Here is a 27,136-nt window from a genome sequence, read left to right as displayed (position 1 = left end):
AAACTGATGGGCCATGATGGTGATCACCTTCCTATTATTACAGTATCACAAACACTCAGGTTTAGGCAAGGTGGTAGAACAATGATAAGGCATTTCTATAAAACGTTTGTTTGACAAGAACTAAAAGCATATGAGTAAGTCAAAAACATAATGCAAACATATAAAAGTACATTGACTTTATAGGATCTTTGGTTTTCAACTCCCCAAGAAAGGATGTGGCCTTTTAGTATTACCAAGTACTAGCAGGTCTTTAGGAAGTGCACCAGGCTTTGAAGCCAATTTTACATTGTGGCCATATCTAAAAATGCACGTCTGGGTCCGTCACATGATGCCCTACGGTCCATAAAGACTTTTCCCATTGACTTACTTGGCAAAAAAGACAACTGCAAGTCTGTGGATTTTTTTGTTTGTTTGAGTTTTTTTGAGCGTTATGAACCCTGATTCATTTCACTATGGGGATTTAATCCAATCTGTCTGACAACAACTACAAAGTCTAGAAAAACAGCACAATTGAATCATGTTATCCACATTCCACTTAAGGAAGCACTAAACTGGAAGTAGCCGGCTCGGCCAGTGGAGGTCTCTAGTGCGCCTGCTCTATGGGCTTCACAGTGCGGATCATCAGGGTCATTTTAGACGTGACATTTGAACCATTTTGGCCAAATGCCCCACAACTTTGCAACTTTCATAGGAATGAACAGGGCCCTGCCTCCAATGCTATATCCAGTTCTCGTTATACATCAATGAGTACTAAATATGTGCCAGTTGGTCTGGTCTATACGCTGTGTAAACTTCCCCAAATCCAATAAAGAGCTAACATTACTCTGATGTGCTGGTAGGGAACAGGACTTTTTCACCGTCACTTGAAGAAAATCACACACTACATGTAGTCATGTTAGTGAATGATGTGCTCCTTGTCCTTGAAAGTAATGCTGGGTTAGGTTACTGCTGCAATCTAAGTAGTAAGGTCGATTTCCGCCTAGACAAGAGGCAAAACAAACAGAAAACATCCTCCCCCTGGAAGAGATAAGGCAGGATGAAGTCAAAGCATACTGACAGCTGCAGAACGACACCGCACACTGCTTAAGAAAAACATCCAGACCACCTAATTAAAGTGCCCGACTGACCTATATCACATAAAAATGTGAAAAAGGGCTATGTGTTTAACACTAATAGAGCCAGAGAGCAGCTTTGTTATGGTTTCAATTATGTGAGTTACTATAGTTTCAGTGCATCATTGTCTCCAAAGAAGTATGACTGAGAGGTGAGGAATTGTCTGCTTCCTGTCAGTGTTTTTCAGTTAAGTCAGAGTGACTATGACTTCATCAGCTGGACATGGATAACACCCACAAAAATTGCAGGCTTTTCTGCAGAATTTTGCACTCTGCTGGGCCAAAGAAAACAGTGTGGCAGAGGAGATCGACAGCTTAGAGCATGCTGGAATGCTCTCTGGCCGAAGGTTTGAAGCATTGCCTCTGTCACTGATGTGGTCAACAACTTCCTTCCCCACCATCACGGGTATTAATTCAACACATATTTTTTATATCGTCTGTCAGATTGTGTAATAAAAATAGCACCGCAGTGGGCCTTTTACCAGTTTGCAATGATAGCTAAATAAAAGAATTCCTTGGAACTAAAATGAAAGTCTTCAAGTATTGAAACTGACCTTGAACATTAAAATGAGTCCACAACTTTCAAAACTAGCTTCAAGAATCAACCTGTGGTAGAGATTTCTCTCCATATGACACTCAGACACTCTATTTTAGGAGGAAGTGGACCTGAAATCCACAGAGAATGGTGAAGGCCTGAGGGCTAAATACATTTTTCCATTGTGAATTGAACCTCATTCTAAAATATCCTCACTGTCAAGCATGATGCTATTCTTTTAATAGACATTTGATAACAGTAACCGACTGGAGTACAGAGGGCCTACACTGCTTCGCTTCTCTGGGGTTCACTGTTTGTTTTTGCATTCTAGCTATAGCTTAGCACACAGGCAGAGGCTTAATACACAAACAAGCCTGTTTAATCTGGCATAAAAACAATAAATCACAAATCTTGTATTTGCCTTTTCATATGAGGCTTGGTGCCTGAGGAGTTTGATCACAATTTCAGATATGAGAATGGATGAAAGCTTAAAAGGGAATGCTTGGGTGCAGGGGACACAGCAGCTAATGTACAACACCATGAAGCACTAAATATATAAAACAGATTTTGTTTATCCTTTAGAACTATAATAAAACCATTTTCCTGAATGTCACAGCATAACTGTATTCTTATGATAGGTGTTGCTAAGGTCTGCATATATTTGTATATAGGTACATGAACAAGAAAGGACACTTCTATCTATAAGTGCATAACATTTGTCAGGTCACACTCCAATAAATATTAATATAAAACTGATCCCTATTCATGAACTGACCAGAGAGGTGTGAAATAATAGCGTGTGACAAACATGACAGGATAAGGTCGCCTCTACAGCGAACTACAAAGGGACTGGCTGAAAGTCGAAGAGAGGCGAGCCTGGCTGGAGCCCCCTGGATCCATGGCTTCAAAGACGAGAGCAAACACTTGTATTTATAGAGTGTCACCTCACACAAACGCATCAGACGGATATATCAGCTCAGTGTTGCCTAGAGTGCTATGTTTCAGAGTATATAATAATATGATATTATATTTGCAAAGAGATGATCTAATTTAATTTTCTAATTTAAAGTATTTTTAATTAAACCTACATTAAATGACTTTTTTGGCTCAGCTGTAAACACAATATTTACATTATTATGAAGATGTCAGCAAACAGCTGCTTATTCACACATCCAGCAGAGAAAAAGCAACATTATCATTCTTTTTGGGTTGTTTTTCTGGACATCTAATGAATATAGATCTGATATTCACTTTATAAGAGTCAATCTGCCCTGCCCAACCTTCAAATATATGCATTAATTGATGACCTGGACCTGACCAACAAGCCCATAAATCAGAGCTTAATGTTTCTGGTAAATGACCATCCCTAATAACAACCTACTTGCCACTGACTAGACTGTATGTCATTTCCAGTGAATATCACAATGAAAAAATTGTATTCATTGTTTAAAATCCAGGAGGAGAGCAAGTACTCAACTATCTTTTAAGTGGTTACATCTTAAGTATGATTGCAAGCGCACAGCTGATATCCTGTGTGGTTTGTTTAGGCTACATGACATAAAAGAAGCACATGTTTAGTGGATTCAGTGTGGACAGAAACACTGGCTTGATCTTAGGACAGCGTTCTGCCTACATGTTAGAGGTTAATTTTTTTACCAGTTTAAATATGTTGGACTTCAACAGATTTTCCTGGTCAAAATCTGGATAAGAGAAACCACAAGTGCTGATGATAAAGCTGCTTGCTGTGTGTACTTCAGAAAGTCAGAGGGAAAGAGAAGGTGGAAGGTGGACTATCGCACAATTTCTATGCAAGTTTTTAATAACTTCTTTAAGACACTGCTGTGTTAACTAATGAACTACCCACCTGGAACCTACAATATTTACTAACAAGCTTACAAGACCCTCCTGGGGTTATGGGTCAACCTCTACACACTAGTAAGTATTGCACAGTAGGTTTTTGAAGTGTGTTCACTGAAAATAGCTGCCTGCTATGGCATAAAAAAATATTATAAGAGATGAGTTCACAAAAACAGTCAAGTTGTGGCTTGGACATCTAAACATACTCTGCAAAGTCAAGGGAGGTTTGCATATTTAGGTGATAATTCTCTGTAGGTTCATCAAGATTCCACCTACATTTTCATTTGATCCACTATCTTTACTTAAAAAAATATTAATTACAGCTGCTTTAAAGCTAATATGAATTTAAAACATTTTGACATTGGTGCCAGTGGTTGTATTAAGAAGACATTGCAGCACACCACACGGGCTGCACTTGTTTTCACGAGACTTTTGTCAAATTCATACCAAAACTTCAGTCATCACAATAGTCAGAAGAGGTTTTAGTCATGTGACAGTTCTGCACATAGAGGCTTTAAGTCAAACATCTTGTTATGTGGAGCAGCAGCAGCTCAGTGGTTGACCTCTAAATCACAGATGAATGGCTAGTGGCTTTGTTTGCTGTGCCCACTCATCTCCACTGACTTCTATAACCACTCACTTCAAAAAGTGGCAAAGATGCGGAAGACCTGCCCTCATAATCACAGAGACTATCTGCCTGTCTTCCTCTGTGTCCCCAAGATGGACACTGCTTTACTCTTATAAACACTGGGAGCCTCAGCTTGCAACAGACTCCTTGATCTCTCAGAAAGCCACTCTGTCCGAGGGTGTGAGGACACAGAGCTCTGTTTCTGCTTATTACCAGTCATGGTCTCCCTCTGGCAAAACAACATGAGGGGAAACTGGGTGGAGACACCCATGGAGGGAGAGGCTGGAGGTCTAAATTAATCCCACATGTTCCCCAAGAGGAGACTTTCCAGGCGGCCTCAGTTTGTTCGGCTGGTGGAGTACAGCAAAATCTGAGAGCACCTCGCTGCACTTTCCCGCACTTTTCGCCCACACACTGCTATGCACCGAATCCACATGGATCCATTTAGCTCAACTATGGCATCACAAGGCACAATTTACTTTTTTGGCAAGCACCAGAGCTTCAGAAAGTCACTGCTTCAGAGAAACCAAAAGAACTTTAAATAGACTGAGAGAAAGGAGCACAGTCACGAGCTACAGAGGGAAACAAAATGAATCTAAAGAAGAGAGATGTCACATTCGGACACATTTCCGACATTTCCTCCCAGTTCATCGAGGCATATTAAACGTGTCTGATTCACACATACCACAAAAGAGTGCACAAGCAAAAAATAAATTCAGAGCTTGCTAGGAAGAGGGCGGGCTAATTTTAGAGAGTGCTGATTTCTATTGAAACTCGACATGTGCTTGAAAATCATGCTAAGAACACAGCGCAATGTGGATTATTTATGACCTGCTGTTGCAGATTAAGATGTTGCTGCTTCTATTCATTTATGATAAATCATGTTAATCTGCAAACAATCATCTCCCCCTGTTTAAGACATATGGTCTTATGCAGATCGGCTTTTACTGGAAAATAGCACTCTGCTACAATCATTTCAATCTTTCCACGAAACAGGGAACACACTGCATACAGTGTGAAGAATTACAAAATGCATTTGTTTCGGTAACCGCGCTGAAACAGTGCTTTGCATTTAGAATTCTCATTATGTCTTTGCAAAAATGTACGGGGACAAAGCAAACCGCTCGACAAGCTCATTACCTGTGAAACACGATCCTTAAAACGGAGCCACAAACTGTTTACAATGTAATAACTGTGTTCATCTTGTAGAGTAGGTGACAGCAATGTTGATTTTGCTGAAAATTACAGAGGAACCAAATTGAGGAAAACTTGCCTCAACCTGAAGTTTGATGTAATTTAAAGTTGGCACAAGTTTGTGTTTGTGTGGCATGTAGAGTAGGCAGTCGCACTGCTCGAGGATGCATGGTGGAGAGCCAGGGAGGAGGATCTGTCAGCATTATCTTAACCTAGTTGTCAAGCAGTGACAGGAGGGCTGGGATGGAATGAGATTAGAAGACCTGGCCTTTTATTCTCTGGGCCTCTTTCACTCATTAATACTAATGGTGGCGGACTGAAAGCTCTGCTGCTGAGGCCAACTTGAACCTTGATGGTGGAAAGATGAGGTAGTTCAGAATTACTTTTCTCGTCAGTATAAGTTTACCTCTGTACATTGGTCTGTGACTAGGGCTTCCACGAAGAGAGGTGATTTTCTACACAAAGCGACCACAAAAGTAATTCTGCTATCCAGATAACAAATGAAATTGACAGTTTTTATCTGCTGCCCCCCTAGGAGTCTTTAGAGGACCTTTGCTGGACTCCTGACCCCAATGAAGGCCACAACTCTACAGCTTTACTCTGAGGAGAAACAACAGCTGGACATACCTTTGCTCGACAGATATATGGCACTTCCTGCCATGGTGGACTGGTTTGTGTGTGTGTGTGTGTGTGTGTGTGTGTGTGTGTGTGTGTGTGTGTGTGTGTGTGTGTGTGTGTGTGTGTGTGTGTGTGTGTGTGTGTCGGATGTATTACTTGTTTGGTAATGGTTCGTTCCAAGCCAAGAGTCTCATTCAGAGGTTCCTCAAAAAACACACTCTGTTAGATCATTATTAGATCAAAACATGTGTCTGAAGCTCACATTTGATCACATCACTGTCAGACAGTCAGCAGCTAAAAATATAGGAGCAACGGTATTCAGATTCAGGCACGACGAGCTCCCGCTAGAGTAACACCGTGAGGTCTCCTTCTGTTTCCACCCTTTGAAATAAGACTTTGATTTTTGATGTTAGACATCCAGCCAAGATCATCTCTATTTGAATTTCACCATGATGTACAATAATGCCACAACAGATCAAAGTCATTACATGAGTAACATCAAGACAGTCAAACAAATTCTCAGTCACACAGAAATTCATGAAATGGACACAACCTCTTAACAGCACATTATGTGGTGGGGGGCACAAAATGTGTTAAAATCACGCTAACAAAGCCGATTCAAAGTCTATTACAAATGGTCACAGTTTCAAACATGTCAGTAATTCATTTAACCTTGTAAAATGTCGCAGTTTGGTTAGCTTAAGGGAAAGAAAAACAATTGGTTAGGTCTAGAGAACAAAACATATTTGATTAAGTTTAGGAAAAGATTGTGTTTTCATTTGAAATAACTATGTACAGGATGTAGGTAACGTAAACTTACAAACTTTGTGTAGTAATGTAAGGTATCTACATAAAGTACTAAACATAGTTCAGTAAGTGATGTGTTAAAAACAAGACATGGACAGCGGCCTCCTGGTTGAAGGTCCATGTGTGTTTGACACATTCACCGCCTATCTGTCCTCTTGCCCTATGCAAGCTTTCTTGTCCATATTTTGAATTTGTGTGTCTACCATAACAAAAGATCCACACTGCCTTTGCATTGGTTAGTTTTCATGTTTTCAGCAAGTAACTTTAACACATTTTGTGCCATCCACTATGTAATGCATCACACTGATCTTTCTGAGATAACAATTCCAAAAAAAGCTTTTGTTGTGCTTACAAATGTGATGAATGGGAGCAACTTTCTCAAAACAGCAAACATTTTTGATTAATTCTAGCACGGAAGCTTCATGACTAATTTTAATTTTGAATTTGAGTATTACATCCACTATTAATGGCTAAAAACTAGACAAGTCTGCATCTAGCTGCTCTATGAAGCCGTAATTAGGTACAGCAGTGCTTTGAACTCATGTAACAGAGCTGTGTACCCTACATACGGTAAACTAAATGGGATAAATCAAGATCAAATAAATTCTATAACACGGAACTGTTCCTCATTAAGGGCCCCGCTGGAATTCTCTCGGGGACCCCTGAGGCCCCTGAACACCACTCCGGACCCACTTGTCTCGGCAGGTACAGTAAATGCATAACAACGAGTAGCATTGTTGAACATTACAAATGAAAATCAACTCACTGCCGTCAGATTTAAATAGAAAGTATCTCATACTGGTGTTAAGTGATGGTATCAAAGAGACAGAGCTTCAAAGCAGTTTTGCTTCTGTATTGATGAAATCAGGGCATGGGGTAGATGGGTGGGGCTAATTATACACTATCTCTGTTGCAGGAACACATGCTAAAGCTTCATACATGTCAACAAACCAATGTGCAAGTTGACCCAGATGCAGATTCCGAGGCAGTTGGCCATTAAGGGTGAAATTGCTTTTTCAGTCCACTAGATACATTTGCTGGTAATAAGTTGCAATATATCACAATATATTTTATCGCAGTTCTCCCAGTTCTGCAATGTTTCAAATTGAAATAATATTATATTGTGACTTTGGCACTGTGATTATATTGTATTGTGGGGGCTCTGGTGATTTCCACCCCTTTTGGCCATCATGGCTTTTTTCTTCTTCAAATTCACTGACTCAGACAAGCATTTTAAATGATTCACATAAAAAAAATCTATACATGGAAGTGGAGAATGTAACCTTAGAACAACTTTTAGAGCCACAACAGCCACATTTATGGGAAATACGCCTGTTTGCAATAAACTGGAATTATCTTTTCAGGCTGTGAAGCTGCAGGATCAAGGGATTGGACTACAATCTGTACTGATCTTACAGGTTGGAAACCTGCCTTGTGGTAAACCAGAAACCACAATAAGAATGAAAATTAACTGTAAATCAGCACAAAGGCTAAAAATATGCTGTCAAAAGCAATAAGACTATGATGTGACAAAAAGGTCTGTTTATAACTGCGGCCTTATCTACTCCATTAGCTCAAAGAGAAATAAGACCCTGTCGTCATTCATTATTACCTGTCACCTTAAGTACCTTCTGAGAGCAGAAGTGACACAACCCTGAAACTGTCAGTCTCCAGACCGTCACTCTGAGGTGCTGATGGATGAGGACCTACAGAGGAAATTACATCGTTATCTAATCTGACAAAGCTAGCCACACTGCACTGACCTGCTGTTGGTTTTATCCACAGTGAAAAATACAGCAGTTATCTCGTCAAACCAGAAGTCTGCACTGCATGGATTTTATGAATAGGCCGAGGGACTATTTTGGCCCTTGTGAGCTTGTACGTCTACTGGCTACTTTTGGCCTCGTCAGGATAATCAAAGTTTTATCCTCCGTGTGACACGAGGACAGGAGAGTTCCTTATCCACCTCAGCGGAGAGGCTGAAACTTAATGCTGTGACAGTGTGTGAGGACAGAATAGTAATATTTAAGTGAATGTTTCTGATGGGGAGATGAGGAGGAGTTGAAGACGAATACTGAGCTTACCTTAAGGGCTGAAATTTCCTGCTCTCGTGGGAGTCATGGAATATTTTTGTAAAAGCGTACATGGAGGTTAGAGTTGTGCAAGCAAGTCAAAGTCTTTTCTCAGTATGCTGTACATGATTATCACATCAGGGAGGCTGAGGCTCTCTGGTTTCTAGCTTTGATAGATCTTGTTTATGAGCAGACACTGAAAGAGCTACAAGGGCAGATTCATAACATGTCAGCTGGTAATTTCCTCCTTCTGGGAAATGCTCTGCCCTTGCCGCATCTCAAAACCTGACAATATGTCCTCAATCGCACATTTAAATAAACAAACTAAACCCAAATCAGTCCCAATGTCATATGAGCGATATTTAAAACAGGCAGCCAAGATGGCCCGGCTTCCACGCCGAGCATAAACAGGGCTGGTAAAACCAACAATTAATTTAACTACAGTCAAACACGGAGCCACTAACGCCACACAGGAGGAAGGCAAACAGGCTCTAATGGACACTAATACCAAGCAGTGAGGCATTAATGGTTACAAGCGTGTTTACCAAACCCTTGACAAAAAGATGACAGCAGCTCAGCATACATAATCACACGCAGGACGAGGCTTAGGATCAATGAAGCAACATTCAATTATGCTTTTAGACCTTCAACTAATAGGACATGGAAAACCACGATGTTGGCCTACATACAGCAGAGAAAAGAGGGGACGGGCGAACACAGAGAGAGTGACATCACCAACACCTCTGTCCATACGCTAAATGTAAGACAGGTTATATACAAAGGAAAAATGCATAAAAATAAAGGGGCTTATCCTGGTGAGCTCACTTTAAGCATTTCAATCAAAAACCATACACACTCATAAACTCGCATAAAAATGACTTCATAAAGGAGCCCCACAGTTTTATCCCTAAATCAAAGAATTTATAACAAAAAGGTTTAATATTACATTTGTACAGTAAATAGAAGAGACTTGCCAGCTACTGGTGAAGACAGCTACACGGCTGTGCCTATAGGCAGTCTGCAGTAACCCACTTTTGGCTAACCAGGGTTTTCCACTCTATTTCATTCATACAATTCTCTTTGCACTGTAACTGTCTTTCTTTGGCATGAGATTTTTCACATAAGACGTGTGCCTAAAGTATTGGCTAGTGAACAATTTCATCTTGTAAATCTTTTTTTTCCCCAAGAGAGTGGAACAAAACAAGTTAGAAGATAATGTTAATGCTAGCTTCTGTAAAACTGAAATTGAAAACATGATGCATCTTTTTTGGTTTTGTCCACATGTGGTGACGTTTTGGATGACCCTGAAAACATGGCTAGCTTTACAGTCCCTATTGTTAACAATGTGCCCTAAAACAATAAAACTTGGTGAATAAAGATATGGATGTTCAAATGTTTTAAGTAGTTTTTTTTACTGGGTAAGAGATTTATTTTTGAGCTTATTTTTGAGAAAAAGAACATTTGACATTCCCTAATTTTCTTTCTTTTCTTGAAATATTATTTTATGTTAGAAGGCATTATTGCAAATAGACAGGGAACAGTTAACCCCTTGAAACCTGGGCACATAGGCTTGACCTCTTTCAAAAACATGGGAAGATGGCAATGAGCAACTTAAGAAGAAATTACTGAAAAATTAGCAAGAAGTGATTAGATTTTTTTTTAATTATATGAAAACTGGCACAAACAAGCAAAACACACAAAAATACCACAAAAAAATCAAAACGCAATGAAGTAAAACAACAAATTAAAAAACAAAGAAAAGAAAAAAGGAAAGTACCTGAAAAAAACTACTTAAAAATTATAATGATGCTGTAAAATAATATCAAATATGTTTGTTTTCCAGCTTTTTAAAAACATTATTTTCTAAATTTACTAAATTCTTGTAATTTGCTAGACATTTCTTCCTGAGTTGCCTATTGCTTTTGTCCCATGTTTCTGAAAGAAGTCAAACCAATTTGCTTTGGGTTCAAAGGGTTAAGAACTATGAAAGAAAATGCAATGCATTCAGGCAAAGTTTAGAAGACTGATAATCATGATGACTGTGGGGTTTTTTTGTTCCTTAGTAATAGTTAGTGTCTGTCTGTGTATGTTTTCACTTGTTTTGTGGCATCTGTTTATGGCACGCTAATGGTTTGTGATGCGTTTGTAATATGGTTGCATCTTGTGTGTACTGTTCCAAAGTTATAAATAAAAGATGATTAACGTGAAAGAAACGTGGTGATATCTTTGGTCTTACCTCTAAAACGGCGGTCCTACATCACACAGTGAGAGAGGTTCAAGAATGGCCGATGTATGAGTAAAGTACTTCATGGCCAAGCATCTCCTCATACAGTCAGTCACCCAGCGACTTTCTGGCATGTTGGCGTGTTGATGTCATGTAGAAATTATCTTAATGTACTGTTTTTACAAGCTGTTGTCTGCACTTCCACAGCAGTACTGGAAGTGATCTTTCCCCCAAACTTGACTTTCAGAATAGTCTTCAACCAGACTTGTTGTGACAAAACAGCAAGTTCCTGTCCTGTGTAAATGACCTGCCCTCTGCAACCACTTTGCTTCAAAACAGCAATTTCTCCAAACATTTTACAGTAAAAAAGAGGTTCTATATAATTAACCCTGTAAAATGTTTCCATACTGAACCTTTAAGGGTGCCATATATGTACCACGATGTAGAACCTTGAAGGTTAAATATAGCAGCGCTTGTTTTAACAGTATATCATCCCACTCTTTCCTACATTTTGACAACTCTGCACTTGCTCAACTAAAAACGGACATACCTTTAAAAAATCTCAACAAGAACCTCTGAGTGGGGCACAAATGCAAAACAATGCACTCTGAAGGATCTGAATGAAGCCTGACTCAATGGATATACAGTGAAAAGGAGGAAACAGATGTGGAAGCCGAAGATTAGATTCCTGACAGGCCTGTTCTCACGTGCAGCTCTGCTCTGTGGCTCCGCGACTGACTACAAACCTCTCTCATAATTCACCTCCACACAGCAAAAACTGCTGAACAGAGGTCTTGTCCAGATGATCTATTGATAGTTTCCAAACATTTATCCACGCGTACTCTGAAGTATGGGCTATTATGCTTAGCAACAAACGATAATGGCCAGCCTGGCAGTTCTGTTTCCTGAATGGTGTATCCTTTTGGCATACGGTGAAGGACAGAGATGAAGACATCCTGAGGAATGACTAAAAGGTAAAAGAAAGCTTCCTTAGTATGCAGAGCTGGGACACATTTAGACCACGTGAGAGGACTCAGCTACTGTATTCCAGAATCTCGTCATAGACCTAGATAAGGCTTGGATAATATTATGATGGCTAAACCATGACTAAAAGCTTAATTTATCATCTGTATTTTTGTGACGAGTCTTGGTCATGCTGTGGAGATATAAATAATTCTGTACTAATGTGTTCTAATTCAATCTCTGTGGGAAACACAAACTGTCAGACGTCAGTAAGCCAAACACAGTAACACAACATGGACAGTGTGTGTGTGTGTGTGTGTGTGTGTGTGTGTGAGAGAGCCAATGCTGGCCCAAAGTCTCATCCACCATTGCCCATATGACACCAAGTGGCCTGCTGGCAACACTGAGACCTTTAACACACTGCAGCCTAGGAATAGAAAAAGATCTGTGTCCCTGGCACTCTGAGTGTACATGAGGGGCTAGTATAGCTCTTTAGTTTTAATCCTTACATGCCTCAGTGAGCGGCTGCCAAACAAAGTTGGCACTCAAATGTAAAATTTTCCCACTTTTACACTTGTTGCAATTTTTTCTGTTTTTGAATTTTTAAAAGGACTGCCGCTGTTGTGTGGCTTGCAGCGTAAATGTGCACCCCAGCCGCAGACAAAGCTAGACTGCCTTGAATATAATGGACTATGTGTGTTTGAGAATGAGGAGGCATGGCCTAGTTTGGACGTGCTCCCCAGGGGGTTCCATTATACACGACTCAATCCTTTGGACCTTTTACTGGAGAATGAAGGCGCACCCGAGTAAAGTCGTAATCCTCACCCTTAAACCATCTGCTTGGGGGATCAACCTTAATGTGTAGATCGATGTGAACCCCAGAAACAGAACAACTAACATTATTTAAAATACCTCTGGGCACGGAAATTCTAAATTCTGCCATTTCGGCTGAAATGCAGATCTCTGATTAAATCATGACACATTCATTCCACACCAAGGCTTGCAAATCAGGCCATTTGTTTATGCAAAACCTGAGACACTACACCAAGGAGTGCTGGGATTTTTAAAGCTACAATCCAACCTGCCGACACAACCCACAAACACCATATGTTTCCTTCAGTCTCGGTCATTGACCTGAGACTCAGAGTGCAGAACCACTCAGGGTGCAGCTTAAACATCTTCTGTATCTTCCTGCATTTTATTGTTCATTCACATGAAGAACACTTTCTGTATTACGCTCTTGCATCTAATATATATCTATGTCAACAAGCAGTAAATGATGGAATGGTATAAACACGCTCAAAATATTAAAACAGCTATTGTGTCTCCAGCTATCTAACTGGAGACATGTCAAAGGTCCCATATTGTAAAAAGTATGATTTCCACATCTTTTTTTTAATTATAAGCAGATAGAGATGCTACACAAATACTGTGATACTACAAATACTGCATCAAAGTGCTCAATCCACAGACAAGTGCGAACAGTCCATATTAAGAAACTTTTGCCTTTAAACAAGCCGTCAAGACCTCTGTGATGTTACAAAATATTATATAAAGGTGGAAATTCCTGCTAGAGTGCTGTTAGAGTCATGTACCTGCTAGAATTAAGGTGCAGACACGCCAAGAGTGCAGATGTAGAAGAACCGCAAACACTGACCAATCAAAGCAGGCTGGGCTTTTTCGGACATGGGGCTCAAAGAGACAGGCTCTAAAACTCCACAATTCAGACAGAGGGTGATTACAGGTGTATTCCAGCAGACAGTATGAGGATAATAAAGTGTTTTCTGATCACTGAAGCATGTAAATATGTTCTAGTAGAAACCAAAAATTGGCAACAAATATGAACCTTAAAATTAACATGATATGGGACCTTTAGGTTAAAGTATGTTAGATATGATAGAAATTGCTTATCATGCAGATAAAGTGACACACTGTCTACAAGCCCATGCTTCCTTTAGCTACAGCAACATAAAGCCTTTAACGGTCCAGTGTGGAGGATTTAGGGGAATATATTGGCAGAAATAGAATATAATATAATAAGTCACTTATATCTACATTTGACGTGGGTCCCCATCTACAGAGATTACCATGTTGGGCAATACAAACTCTGGCTCGAGACAGGACCACTTGCGTTTTCCCGTTGGCCACCGTAGTTGGTAGCCCCTCAGTGACGAGTGTCGAAAAAAGAACCAACCAGAACAAACCAGTTTAAATCGCCTGGTCAGTTTGTTCTGGAGAACAAGAGACCTCTGATGATAATTCAGCTCCTGGTAAAAACCTCCTGAACAATGAAGGAATTCTAACCTGGGGTTTTTTAGCTGGTTCAAATCTGCAGTCCTCCCTGCTAGATGCCACAAAATCCCCCTGAAATTTACATGCACCTTTAAAACACCAGAACCCTCCGCCCTTTGAGGGTAAGGAATCACGTTCAGCATTTTTACACTTTGGCAGACACAATGACTCTGCAGGGGCTAAAGGTTGGATGATGTATTACCACCGTCCTCAGTCCAGGTCAGAGGTTCCCAAAATGATTTTCAATCCCCTTTCAGGGTACCTTACTCATGTGAGATTGAGCGAATAATTTCACTGATAATCCATTCACCTGGAGGTTAGCGCCAGAGGATGTGGGAATGATGACTCAGACCAGACACATCACTCAGTCCGCTGTTATCTCCCTACCTAAAGCGACAGCACTATATCAGACTGATAGCACTAACTTCCTCATTCATCAGATGGATGGGTGTGGGACAGTGATGCTTGCTGATAGGCTTCGTGACTTCTGTATGTACTCATGCTGATTGCAGCTGGTGTGGATGAACCACTGTCACCTGTCAGAACATAGAAATTCACAATAGCTGCTTAAGAGTCAAGACCTGTAGGTTGCCCATAATCCCCTCTTCCATTTAAGAAAAGATAAATTACTGTACACACATTAAGTGGAGGTACATGCAGTAAAACCTGGCTGGGCAATCCTGCAGGACTCCACTTTGGAAACTGCAGGCTTAGAGTGATTATAATGTTTCCTGATAGGTTGTGCGACACTGTAACAATCCCAACTGAATGGGCATGAATCAAACACAACCGCCTGCTGAGCCAATGCAACCATTTTAATTCTATCAACAACTGCCTGCGGCATTTTTTCAATGGAAAGTGACTATCTGCGGCCTGTGGTCTCCCCTGCGCGATTATAGCGTTGTTAAACTTGCATGGCTTATTGGAAGTTTGCCTTGCAGGTATTCCAGTTGACTGATCTATCTGCGGCTGCACAGCGAGGCAGTTTATAAAGGCTGCTTTTTTTTTGCAAACCCATTTAAGACCCGCTGCGAGATCCCCCGTTGGGATATGCACTCCCATAAAATCACTTCTTCTACCTAAGTGACTGAACCCACCCATGCAAACTTCGAGTACAAACGCACTCTTGTCTGTGCGATCTGGGGGCACACGGGGTGGGAAAATCCCGGCATGCAGCGAATGAGAACAAGAAGCGATGCAAACTTACGTGAAAACGAAAAATAAAGTGGTCGATCCCACAAGGAGTGTGGCAGCAGTGGACACTGGGATGTATTTGGTGGGTTTAAATCTCTTTCCAGCGCTGTTGGGCATTCTGTAATTTCCACATTCCTCTATTATTTATTCCGATTGGAGTCGCATGTAGAAAAAAACATCCAGTGTGCAGTATATAGGCCCTTTACTGTGGCTATTCAAGGTACAAGCGGTCCGTGTTTGCTGTGGTTGAAGCCGCATAGATCCCTAAGATAGAGAGGCTGGACTACACGGAGCTCACTGGAAGCCTGGAAATCCCACCCTTACAATCCAGCCCACTGGTGAGGTCACTGAACCGCTTGAAAAGGTGGAGCCTGTGTGCAAACCCTGCAAGTGTCTTCAGGAGAAAATGAACGCAGCAATAAGGTTGTCCAGCTTGCATTTCGTCAGAAAGCATTAGTCACTCTGCACTCATTTTTTTACGCATTAAAATGCACGCGAATAACAAACTCTCTTGCTAATGCTCAAAAACTCCAACAATCTTACTGTATACTAAATGGATCTAATATCAAAATGTCTAAAAGTTTAAGAAGACAAGCGGTAAAATGTTTTGGAAGCTCCCTCTGCAAGTAGCTCTGGTGAGGTTCTCTTAGCGGAGAGATCGACACCAAATTTCATTTAAAATCCTGCAATTTAATATTGCTTTGCGTACCTACAAGCGTGCACACGCGGACAAACTCGACGTAATAGCTTTTAAAAAGAGTCGACCCCCTCTCTTAAATTCGGCATGGTTATTGTACACCAGTATGCACATTTTTTAAATGAAACTTCAGTTTCTGATATGACTTTACCCAGTCCTCTATCACCAACACGGTTAATGGAAAGAAGCAGCGACAGTGTGCAGCTTTTAGAAGAGTTGGAAATGTGACTAAATGATGTGTTGATTTGTGCGGCTTTAAATTGTAAACCAGTGACTCAGAGGCTCATTCATTTGGCCCCTCTGCATGATGCATGTTGTATGCAGTTCACAATCAGTGCTACAACCGCGGTGGATTTAGAGATTAGAGCGCCATCAAGTGGCGCATGTTAAGACCTTTACAAACTGCAAAAGCCAACTGATATGGCTCTGACTAGTGGCTCGGACCGGAAGTCGTCATCGAAGAAGGCAAATTGAACTTTTTTTTAAAGCCTTAATTGAAGGCAAGTTTGATTTAATCCAATAGCCTATTTAGACATCATGGGGGAAAAATGTGGATAGATGTACACGGCAGGGTTGCCAGATACAGCAGATGGATTCCAGTCCAATAACTCTTAAAAAACCGCCCCAAAGCACAAAAAGCCACCCTAAATATTTGATCAGTATTTAAATAAACAACATAATTTTAACCAACAAACACCTGCAGCTGAAGCATGCATACATAATCATGTAGTGACAAACAAGCGGTAAATTGTCCTCCAAACATTCGTTTATAAGGCTGCTGAAGTCTTTTTGCAATTTGGTATCATTTCAACAAATAACATGATAAACTTTAACCTTATTTTGGGTAACTGCATAAATTCAAATCTATGCTCCTCTTGGAAAACCATAAACACACACAGAGTGCAACTACACGCATACAGACAATGCCCTTACAAGGCAGATATATTTGATTTTGAAGATTTTCTGTATTTTTTTACATATGCAATGATTAATATTATAATTACGTTGTCAACGTTAGCTGCCTCTCAACAGAATGAAGTACAAATGAAACAGATTTGTGCTGAGTGACGGGGTGCAAAGAAAAGTATTAGTTGAATACATTCTGTGAACCTGGGGTGTTTGAAGATGGTGGCACGCATGAGTGCAGCAGCTTTTGGCTCTATAGTATGGTGCAATGACAAATGAAGACATTCTGATATATATATATATATATTATATTATTCTTACACCAGTCCAAATTCTCTACACCCGCCCAAGCAAATTTTTTCCGCACAATGCAACACAAAACAGCCCAACTGGGCAGAAAACCGCCCAATCTGGCAACACTGGTAAAGGGACAAATGTTTTTCAAACTTAAGATGATAAGAGTTGAGACACACAGCTTTCTTTCATGGACAAATGGACTTTGTGTTTATTTTATAATAGTCATAAAGATTTGAAGTCACTTGTTATTGGGCCACCGAAGCTAGGTCACTGATTGCCATAACTGAGGAGGTGTGTTTCTGTAGCTATTTGGCTAAATCTACACTCTAATCTAATGATTAAGCCACTATAATAAAGGCTTTTTAATATTCCCTTCCTCATTTTATACATTTTTGGTATGCCTAAATTGCCTTCCTGTGTATCCTGGGGTCTCCATAAGCATCTGACATAAGGTTTTGGTTGAAGTTTGATTATACTGAGCAACCAATCATCTCTCTCTTTTTCTAAAGGGATTCAGTGGTTAAGGTTAGGGAAACATATATGGTTTTGGTTAAAATTAATCGATTCCTGACAGAAAGCCCTTTATAGGAAACCTTCTTCTGTGTATGAGCATACTGTCTCAATCTGTGGCAGGACAGAAGAAGAGGTGATTAGAGAGGGTGGACACAAGAAGTCAAGGATTTGTTAATTATGAGGTGAGGGGTTTTAATTGACAGAAATTTGGTAATGAAGCCAAACTATGCACAGTAGAAGAGATGATTTGCTGGGGAGTGAACGCAAGTAAAGAAAGGGTTGAGAGGGAGTGTGAACAGAATGTCTTGGCCTACCTGCACAGATGTCATTGTATTCAGACAGTCAGGTCCCTAAAGATTACTGCGTGTAGAGAATATCTGGGCGTGGAAGAGTGGGTTGATAGAAATCAGTAGTTGTTAATGATTATAACCCTTTAAAGAGGATATAATTGAACAGATTCAAAGAAAGAGAAGAAGGACAAAGTAGAGCATGCATGATGGTAGTAAAACAAGGATGAATAATAAATAGCATTGCTCCAATATGTGACTGAGGCTGCAGATGGACTTTTGGCCACAGCTTTTGGCCAGAAGTAGAATTTCACTTAAAAGAGAAAATTACATTTATTTTCACAAGCATAAAGGGACTGTTAGCACTTTCAACCCTTGGAGTTTGTGGAGGCCAGGTTCATTTTACTGGGCAAACATGGGCTACTGAGGGGTGTCCAGTGGCTCAGTGGATAGAGCAGGCACCCCATGCAGCCGTGGGTTGGATTCCAGCTCACGGCTCTTTGCTGCAGGTTGTCCCCTCTCTCACCCCCTTTCACACTGTCTCTCTGTCCTATCCAATAAAAGCAAAAATGCCAAAAAATCATTTTAAAAAATACAGAATATGAATAAAAAATGAGCTACTGAGCCCCATTTAACCGCTGTTTCTCGCACTCTGAGCAGTATGAACAGCTGCTGTGGTAGCCTAATTAGAAACAGTAATTAAGGAGTATGCAATAATGTAATCACAGAATTGAGAGAGTGAAGGTGTGAAACATTTCCATATACTGTATGTAAATATAATGTCACACATCTGCTGAGAAATATATGCTAAGTTTACATAGCCTACTTCAGATGTTATTAGATAAGCTATATAAATAAAAAAGAGGGTGGGCGTGTTAGTATATTCATGGTGTTCTGCTGTAATGTCCCTGCAATCATTACGCTAAATATAAATTTGAATGTCCCCCTGAATAATAATGAACAATGAACGTTTGCCCTGGAGCCTTCAACAGGTTGATATGATCATGACTGCATGTGCTTATACAAATCTTAAAAAAAAAAAAAAGAAGAAGAAGTAAGATCTCTCAGATAATAAAGAGAAGTGTATAAGTCTTTCTTTGTGTCAGTGGCATGTCAGTGATTGAGTAAAGTCACCTCTCTTTAACAGTTTCAGCCCGTGTCTGGAGAAGCTGTGCTCCATCTGGGTGTTAAAGCAGCCATCCACCACCTGAGGGTGCAGCAAAACAAAATATGTCAGGGAGAGAATTACAATTTGAGAGAAGGATAGCCTCGGGACATGAGGTGTAAAACCTGGAGGTGATTGTGGACTTAGTGAGAAGTGATGCATAACCTAACTTGAATTGCTTTAGTGTAAGATTCCTTTAATTAGTTTTAATATGCAGATCTAATGGATGGTTGTTAAGTGAGCTTTCAAGTGTGCTGTTACAAATAGATTCTGGTCTGGATGCTCTGCAGCTCTTTTCCAGCAGCTAAGAGGTTAAACTGTTCATAGGATGAATAAAGGAAAAAAACAGGTTATGCTGTTGTGGTGCTGGCCTTTTTGTCATTGCAGCTTTAAGCAGTGCCAACTAACAGGGGTGTCAGGTGGCTCGGTGGATAAAGCAGGCACCTCATAAATGAAGGCAATGTCCTTGCTGCGGCCTCGGCCATGGGTTCGATTCCAGCTCATGGCCCTTTGCTGCATGTCATCCCCTCTCTTTTCCCCTTTCACACTATCAATCTCCTGTCCTGTCTAATAAAGGCAAAAATGCCAAAAAAATAATCTTAAAAAAAAAAAAAAGCAGTGCCAACTAACCTGCAGCAGCTAATTCTAAGACAGAGTAACAAAATCAGTTATCCAAGGTGGTTAAAGAAACAGCCTATATGTCCCAGAACATAACATGTAGCATGACAGCACAGGAAATCACGTGCATATCTGTGTTTGCCAGCACACACTGTGGTAGATGTGTAACATTATAACTTTTTTAAAAAATAACAAACAGGCAAACAAAAACAATGTATAGACAAAGCTCATCTTCTGCAGAAATGTGTCAATACTTAAACATAGTTATGCATATCCGTGGATCACCTTACATGTATTTTTTTTTTTCTATGAAAAATTACTGGTGAAAAAAAGGCATATTTTCTATCCCAAGCCATCCATCTGCCACCTGTTTTAGGCCTGATTTTGCAGCTTTCGCAAAGTTTCACAATCAGACACTTTCACTGTGAAATCAAATTATTTAGCTCAACAAAAAAACAACAACTCCGCAACAGTTTGCATCAATCTTTTTGAGTTATGACATCTTCTAATGAAATCATGTGCAATGAGCACACTGCATTGAATTAGGGGATTTAGCGTCTTTTCTACAATCAAAGGCATTTTAAAGTGGCACTTAATAAATAACTGAAAGCAAAACACAAGTTCTTAAGTAAGAAAATGTCCTCTGTGTCGTAGCTGTTTGGCCTGCAGGTCCCTAACATAGTCTTAACTGTCTGAATTTGTTCAGGGATTTTAAGTGGCCAGGGGAGGGGACTTAAATTCCTGAACTGAAGGTCAAAAAAAGTTTAATTATCAAGCCAATTTACTACAATTTAAAATTTGTTTTAAATCATTTAACATGCATTTGAATTTAAACTGCACACAATATTAAGTTTATGTAATAAGCAACATTATTATGTCAACACAACAAATCATGTTTGCAACTTAAAAGGTTTATCTAGATCAATAAATTAGAATTTTTATCCTGCAACCATGCATTTAATTTGGTGGTGGTGGTGACAGGTCCCCTGAATTACTTTTTAGAGTTTTCTATCAGATGCAAATAAAATCCAAGACACAAACCTGCTTCCCAAAAACTGCATATGTTAATAAGACAATAAGAGTCGCCTGATTGGTTTTTCAGGGCTCGTACACATACTGATCATTAGTACATAATAAGACCGATAACAGATATTTGGAACTAAAATGCATTCACAATAAAAATGAAAATATAATCATATGCAGCAGGGTTTCAGCAGCTTTAAAAATAAAAAAATAAAAGTACAGTTACAATATAAAATAATGAATAACAATAGCTCCCAAAGGTTTTACAAAGTAAAAGTTCCTCCCATGCTGACGCTTTCTTTGCATGTATTGCAGACTGCCTTCTCTGGTGTCAAAATGCCAAATATCAGCCCTGATTATCAGATAATCAACAATTATCACAATCACAAATGTTTATTTATCATGTTGTCACATACAGTGGGCCACAGTATGAGCGAGCAATACCAGGGTGACTATGCAGGCTATTTGGTCCTGTTTGTTTATTTGTCTATTGTTTATCAGTATAGACTTCCATGGAAAAAATGGACATGGCCATGGACCTGTAAAAGTTTAAAAGGACGCTTGCTAAAGATGGTAAATGCGCCAGCAAAGAAATATGCCTCATAATGCAGACGAATTGAATAAATCTGACACTGTAAAAGTTAACTAACTCCAGTAGATGGCAGTGTCCCCGCACTAAGGATGCTAGCTACCGTTAAACATCAACGAAGAAGAAAGCTGGGGCCACCCTAATGTTTTTGGGATATTGCTCAGATTAGCTTGCTGTCTCTCAATGTCCCGACTATATTTTTAGTTTCCAGCCGAGAGCCGCCGCCTGGTACATGTTGTGCCACAGAAATCGTATTTCCCTTGCTGGAGTCGGAATTAACAGTCAAACGCCATTAATCTGTAGATTTTCTTTTTTTCGAGGAGTGATAGCGTTACAGCTGGTAACGGTAAACCGGATAAGCTGAGCTAATTAGCTAGCCATAGTTTGCTTCTTCAGAGGCTCGCAGCATGTCGTACAGGAAAACTTTAAAACTTATTTGTGGCTTCGCCGGAGGCTCTGCCGCGTTGGTGTTGGCGGCTGCCGCTGCTGACTCCCGGGGATACCTCGGTGAGCACCGCGGAGAGGCGGCCGGTCGGTGGTCGAGCTTCACCGCTGTTCAAGCTGCGCAGCCGGCGTGGACACCTGCCAGCCACACGCCGGCCCCGAGCGGACACGCCTGGGACTTCAACTGGGATAAGTACGTGTCTCTACACGCGCTATGTCCTGACTTTTGATTATCTGAGCTCAGTTAGCGTCTCCCTTTCCCCTTCTTTATGAACTGAACGCCACGCTAAATCTCTATCAAATATATGTCAAATTTAACAACGGGTATCCACCATGGTGAAATTTGGGTTGATTTTGGCTAAAGTTCTTAATTTCAGTATCTTGATAAACTGAATTAGTGTTTTGGATTCACCGAATCTAAGGATGGACCATAAGGATTTGTGAGATTTCATGATCCCCATTCTTCCAGCAACAATGTTGCTCACAGACCAGCCACCTACAAATTGCTAATTTTGATACTGACTTTGGCTTATGGTTCCTTAAAAACAAAGTTTCAGTTAGTTTCTAGATCTGTGGGTTAAAGGAAGAGCTACAGCTAGAGTCAAAGCAGAGTTCAAGGGCAGAGCTTTTTTATTTTATTTTAAATTCTTGGAGAATTTCTTGTGCCTTTTCGGGGTTTTTTTTTGTTTAATTTCTGCACTGCAAGAGAAACAAAGTATTAATATAACATCGAATGATCTCAAAAGAAATAGTGATAAAGTAAAACACATCAAAATCCTACTTGCAGGACACGCAGCGCATGGCTGGGATGGAAAAGACTGACTAATGGGAGGAAGGCAGTATTTAATGCCTATGATTAGGCTGAAGGTTGTCCAACTGGGAAGGACATGTCCTTGTCAGGCAGAAGCGTTTGATCTGTTTTCCCCTTCTCAGATGAAGCCTTGTCATCCCTGAATGGGGACTCATGTTAAATCTTAGTTGTTTTAACCCAGTTTTCCATCCCTCAAGTTAATTACGTCAGACAAAGCCACTTCTAATCTCAAGATCCCCTCATCTTATCTCTGTTAAGGAGAGACCCATCTGCACTGACCAATGGGAAGAAGAAAGAAAATGCAACTGAGGACCCCAGCTCCGAGCAGGACAACGGCAAACCAAAAGCTACACGCAACATTCTCCTCATCAGACACTCCCAGTACAACCTGAGCGGGAACAGCGACAAGGAGAGGGTCCTCACTCCATTAGGTCTTTATCCCACCCTATAGTTACCTTGAAAATTGACCAGGCAGCGGTCTGGAGAGTCATTTCAGTCATATAGAGGGGTCATGAGTTCACACTGATGCTTGGAAGTAGCGTCAGTGTGTGCTCTTTGGTTTCTATCTCATGCATGTATTCTGTCATCCGGACAGCAACAACAATCTGCTTGTTTCTGACAGACCAGCCATTTGTTGTAATGTCCATTATGCCTCAACTTCCAGGTCGTGAGCAGGCTGAGTACACTGGCAAGCGTTTGGCAGCGTTGGGACTCAAGTATGATGTTCTGATTCACTCCAGCATGGCCAGGGCCACAGAGACCGCAAATATCATCAGCAAATACCTCTCAGGTAGTTAATAGATGCCACACTGTCTTTGAGCTGAATTGACAAGCACTCTGGAAAGTGTTGAAATTTGATTATTTTTTGTGGTTTCAAAAGCCAAGTTTATATTTTATTGCTCTAAGAACTTTGAAGGGATACTTTGCAGATTTTCAACCAGCAATGTGTCATAGCAATGTGGGAAGTATGTGTGAATGAACGGTGGAAAAACATAGTCTGGTAGATTTTTGCAAGCTCAAGGCCTGTTGCTAAAACTAAAAACTTGTACTTCCACGACGGGTAACGAAGCCCAGGCCAGTTTGAGCACTGATGGTTTTAAAGGGTATTTGTTTAATTTACCTTCAACGTTTTCCTTACAACCGTGTCCAAAACATGCCTTTCAAAACAAACCTTCCAAACCAAATTTTAAACCACCATAAGAGCCAAGTTACACTACTAAACGCATGAATGAAGTATACATATTAGCATCATTGACGTTAATGTTACCGGTGGACGTTAGCAGCTATTTTTAGCAAGAACGCCGAGACAGCGAAACACTTCAATTTTCACTAATTTACCACAATGTCAGTGAAAAACACACACCCAAACACCAAGAAAACATATTAAACCGCACCATACCTTGTTCCCGTTTCAGTCTGGTGCTTAATTCAGCAAGTAACAGTTAGAAACGTCGGTACAAACATTTTGGCGTTTCCCTCCATTTCCTCAAACGTTTGTGCGGTATTAAGCTGTTTCCGCTCAGGCGCCTACAAAATAAAAGTCCCGAAAGGAATGAAAAACAAATCGGACTTTCAAATGAAGAGATGACAGGAAGTAAATTAAACTTAAGTTTGACTTTATTTATTAAGTCATTTACACCACAGACACAAAGAGTGAGCAGGTGACAAGACAGAAGGCCTTCTCTCTTTCTCTTTCTTAACCTCAAGGCCAAACTCAGATCAAACGGTAAAACGAGGCACTGCTGATCAAAACAAAAGCAAAAGTATGCATGCACATCCACGGTGGGGGGGGGGGGGCTTTTTACTAATCGAGCATAAACCAAGATTCTGTTATAGATATTCCCACTTCTCACCTAAAATATCTTTAGAAGCATATTTTAGTGCACTGTTTGGCTGTAATGAGAAAATCTGTAAACAGGAACTGGGTGCCATACTGTTCATAACGTATTTTAAAAACTGAGGCTGAAAAAACTGAGTTCAAACTGTTAAACTATGCAGCATTTATAAAATATGAACTGAAATGTTTTCAGAAACTCCTTTTAGTTTACTGTTTAACTGCAATGTGAAATTGTTTATTTATTTCATCAGTGTTTCCCGTGTCAAAAACCATGCTGTGCATTGTGGTAGTTGAAGGTTTTCTACCTCTTGAGCAAATAACACAGCCTTTCCTCTGTTTCGTCTGGTCGTGTAGCACCAACTTCAAATGTATTCATCTTTCTTCTGCATAAGCAGTGTAGTTACATGAAAAGCTTATTTCCAGCAGTGAAATACTTAAGTTTATAGATTTCATAGGACACATTTTATATTAACATTAGGAGAAAAACACCCCAGATAATGTACTGGTTAGTGTTGCTTTTTAATTTAAGTGTGTAAAACATAATAGCTGTATATCCAGAGTTAAGTGGATAAATTATGTGATAATAACATTGCTATCAAAGTACAAAATATTTGTGTACACATGTAATTTTTACAAAAAAAAATGCTGTAGAGATACATTGGCTTTTCATTTCCTGTTTGTCATTGCTGTATCCTGTCACTTTTTCCTGTTTAGCAACCTACAATCTGTGCAGCGGAAATGAAAGCAAGTGTAAAAATGCCGAACATCTCATTGTATATTAAAATTTTTCGCTTTGCCCTGAATGTCTTACGGGTCCAGGAGTTGAGCTGGTGAGCTGTGATTTGCTGCGAGAGGGTGCACCCATCGAGCCTGTTCCACCTGTCACCCACTGGAAGCCCGACGCTGTGGTGAGCAAAGCTACATCCTGTCTTTCTCTAGAGCGGGCTGTAGGCCTGATTTTCAGTATTGCCATATCCTTGTTTAGGTAGCTTTTTGCTGCCCAAATGTCTGTGCATATGTCCTGTCATGTGCTCGGTGAGGCTTACAGCTGCAAAAAATCAGTCGATACATCAGTGCATTGCCACAGGAATGGGTCATATGAAGAGTTAATTTCCAAAATGCCAGTGTTAAAAGAAGTCTGGCGTCTGAGGATCTACCTTTTTCTTTTTTTTTTAGTTTACTCATTTAAGTGGATATCTTGCCACTGTTACATAATCAATTGTTTAGTTTTCTTCATAAAAACATCTTATTCAGTGATGCTTTACATTTTGGAATGAAACTCTTCATACATTCCCCACAATGCACAGCAGCATCATGTATTGACTCTGTACTGACGAGAGGGTGCAAACAGAACCCTTTCATGTGACGAAGCTGGCTTTCAACCTCTCTACCGTCCTCCAGCAGTACCACGAAGATGGAGCTCGCATTGAGGCAGCCTTTCGCCGCTACATCCACCGGGCTGACCCCAAGCAGAAGGAGGACAGCTACGAGATCATCGTGTGTCATGCCAATGTCATCCGTTATTTTGTCTGCAGGTTTGTGTCGCCGGCGGGGCCCAGTGGTCGCGGCTCAGCTAAGGCCAGGGCATGGTGTTTTTGCTTTGCTAACCATTGCGTTTAAAATATGCTGCAGTTGTGTCATTGTGCCATTAATGGTGTTCCTAAAAGAACATTCCTGTTAATATTGTAGCTGCTACACACACTTTTATTCATTTCTTTGTTCAAAGGGATATTTAGTTAATGTAGTTAAGAACGACAAGGGTTTAATATCCTGCTTACAGGACAAAATTACACACAGATCAAATGATTTGTTGAGTAAGTTCTGTGTTAATGTACAGCAGCTCATCTCTCTCTTTTCTTCCCTCAGGGCTCTGCAGTTTCCTCCAGAGGGCTGGTTACGTATGGGCTTAAACAACGGCAGCATCACATGGCTCACAATCCGCCCTAGTGGCAGGGTGGCCCTAAGAACTCTGGGAGACGCAGGATTCATGCCCCCAGACAAACTAACACGGACCTGACGGGCCCAATGCGCGGCACTTCTCTGGGACTCTGATGTCCAGTCGGTTGGTTGCAGGGTCAAAGCTCAGTTTTCTCCTTAAGTGTCTTGAAAATGATTTTTCATGTTATTTTGTAAATGAAGCACCATCATATGATCAGAGACTCTGTGGTTGTGATTACTTCCGTGCCATAGACCGCCAGCAGAAGTGATCAACAGCTGCTCCTGAATGTAACTGAGGATTTTTACATAAGTGACTGATTTTTAAACCAAAAAAAAGACGTATTTGTATAGCTGTTGTAAATGCACATTGTGCTCTTAGCTTTACATCTGTCATGACAGTATGCTAAAGTATGCAGATTATTGTGTTGTATGGTGCAGCTGTAGTAAATAAAAGAAAATGATTAACGCCTCAGTCTTTCGTATTTCCCAGTATAAATTGAAATATGTCAAAGAAA

At 40.4% G+C, this 27,136-nt stretch overlaps 2 protein-coding genes and 1 long non-coding RNA gene across 6 annotated transcripts in view; 1 reads left to right on the top strand and 2 right to left on the bottom strand.

The window, feature by feature from the left end:
- zdhhc8b (zDHHC palmitoyltransferase 8b) overlaps nucleotides 1–15,857 on the bottom strand; it is an 82,162-nt gene extending 66,305 nt beyond the window's left edge. The window contains exon 1 of the mRNA XM_042488640.2: nucleotides 15,510–15,857. Coding sequence (XP_042344574.1) covers nucleotides 15,510–15,613 — 104 coding nt within the window. The 5' untranslated portion in view covers nucleotides 15,614–15,857. The remainder of the gene's footprint in view (nucleotides 1–15,509) is intronic.
- Nucleotides 15,858–17,527: 1,670 nt separating this feature from the next.
- LOC121943999 (uncharacterized) lies at nucleotides 17,528–24,382 on the bottom strand. Its single transcript, XR_006105887.2, has 3 exons — nucleotides 24,246–24,382; nucleotides 19,331–19,403; nucleotides 17,528–18,746 (listed from the first exon to the last, which is right to left on the bottom strand). It is a non-coding gene; the product is annotated as an uncharacterized LOC121943999 (long non-coding RNA).
- pgam5 (PGAM family member 5, serine/threonine protein phosphatase, mitochondrial) lies at nucleotides 21,704–27,093 on the top strand. 4 transcript variants are annotated; one of them, XM_042487640.2, is made up of 6 exons: nucleotides 21,704–22,228; nucleotides 23,105–23,277; nucleotides 23,511–23,636; nucleotides 25,503–25,591; nucleotides 26,088–26,218; nucleotides 26,550–27,093. In XM_042487640.2, the coding sequence occupies exons 1-6, from the start codon at nucleotides 21,999–22,001 to the stop codon at nucleotides 26,698–26,700; spliced, it is 900 nt and encodes a 299-aa protein (XP_042343574.1). In that variant the 5' UTR covers nucleotides 21,704–21,998; the 3' UTR covers nucleotides 26,701–27,093. The 4 variants fall into 4 exon arrangements, with proteins under 4 accessions (XP_042343574.1, XP_042343573.1, XP_087933237.1 ...); XM_042487639.2 differs by having other exon boundaries at nucleotides 26,085–26,218; XM_088077111.1 differs by having other exon boundaries at nucleotides 23,511–23,638; nucleotides 25,499–25,591.
- Nucleotides 27,094–27,136: the final 43 nt, after the last annotated feature.

Source organism: Plectropomus leopardus, chromosome 4 (genome assembly GCF_026936395.1).
Source record: "Plectropomus leopardus strain MGB_pleo_1.0 chromosome 4, ASM2693639v1, whole genome shotgun sequence".
In the NCBI taxonomy this organism is placed as follows: domain Eukaryota; kingdom Metazoa; phylum Chordata; class Actinopteri; order Perciformes; family Serranidae; genus Plectropomus; species Plectropomus leopardus.
Note: the sequence above shows the minus strand (reverse complement) of the source record. Positions and strands in the feature narration are given on the sequence as shown.

Excerpts from the sequence above, each read along its gene's own strand:
- pgam5 (XM_088077110.1), top strand. The coding sequence starts at position 21,999 with ATGTCGTACAGGAAAACTTTAAAACTTATTTGTGGCTTCGCCGGAGGC. Across the intron at positions 25,592-26,084 it reads ACTGGAAGCCCGACGCTGTG|CAGTACCACGAAGATGGAGC; the intron begins GTGAGCAAAGCT and ends ACCGTCCTCCAG. Across the intron at positions 26,219-26,549 it reads ATCCGTTATTTTGTCTGCAG|GGCTCTGCAGTTTCCTCCAG; the intron begins GTTTGTGTCGCC and ends TTCTTCCCTCAG.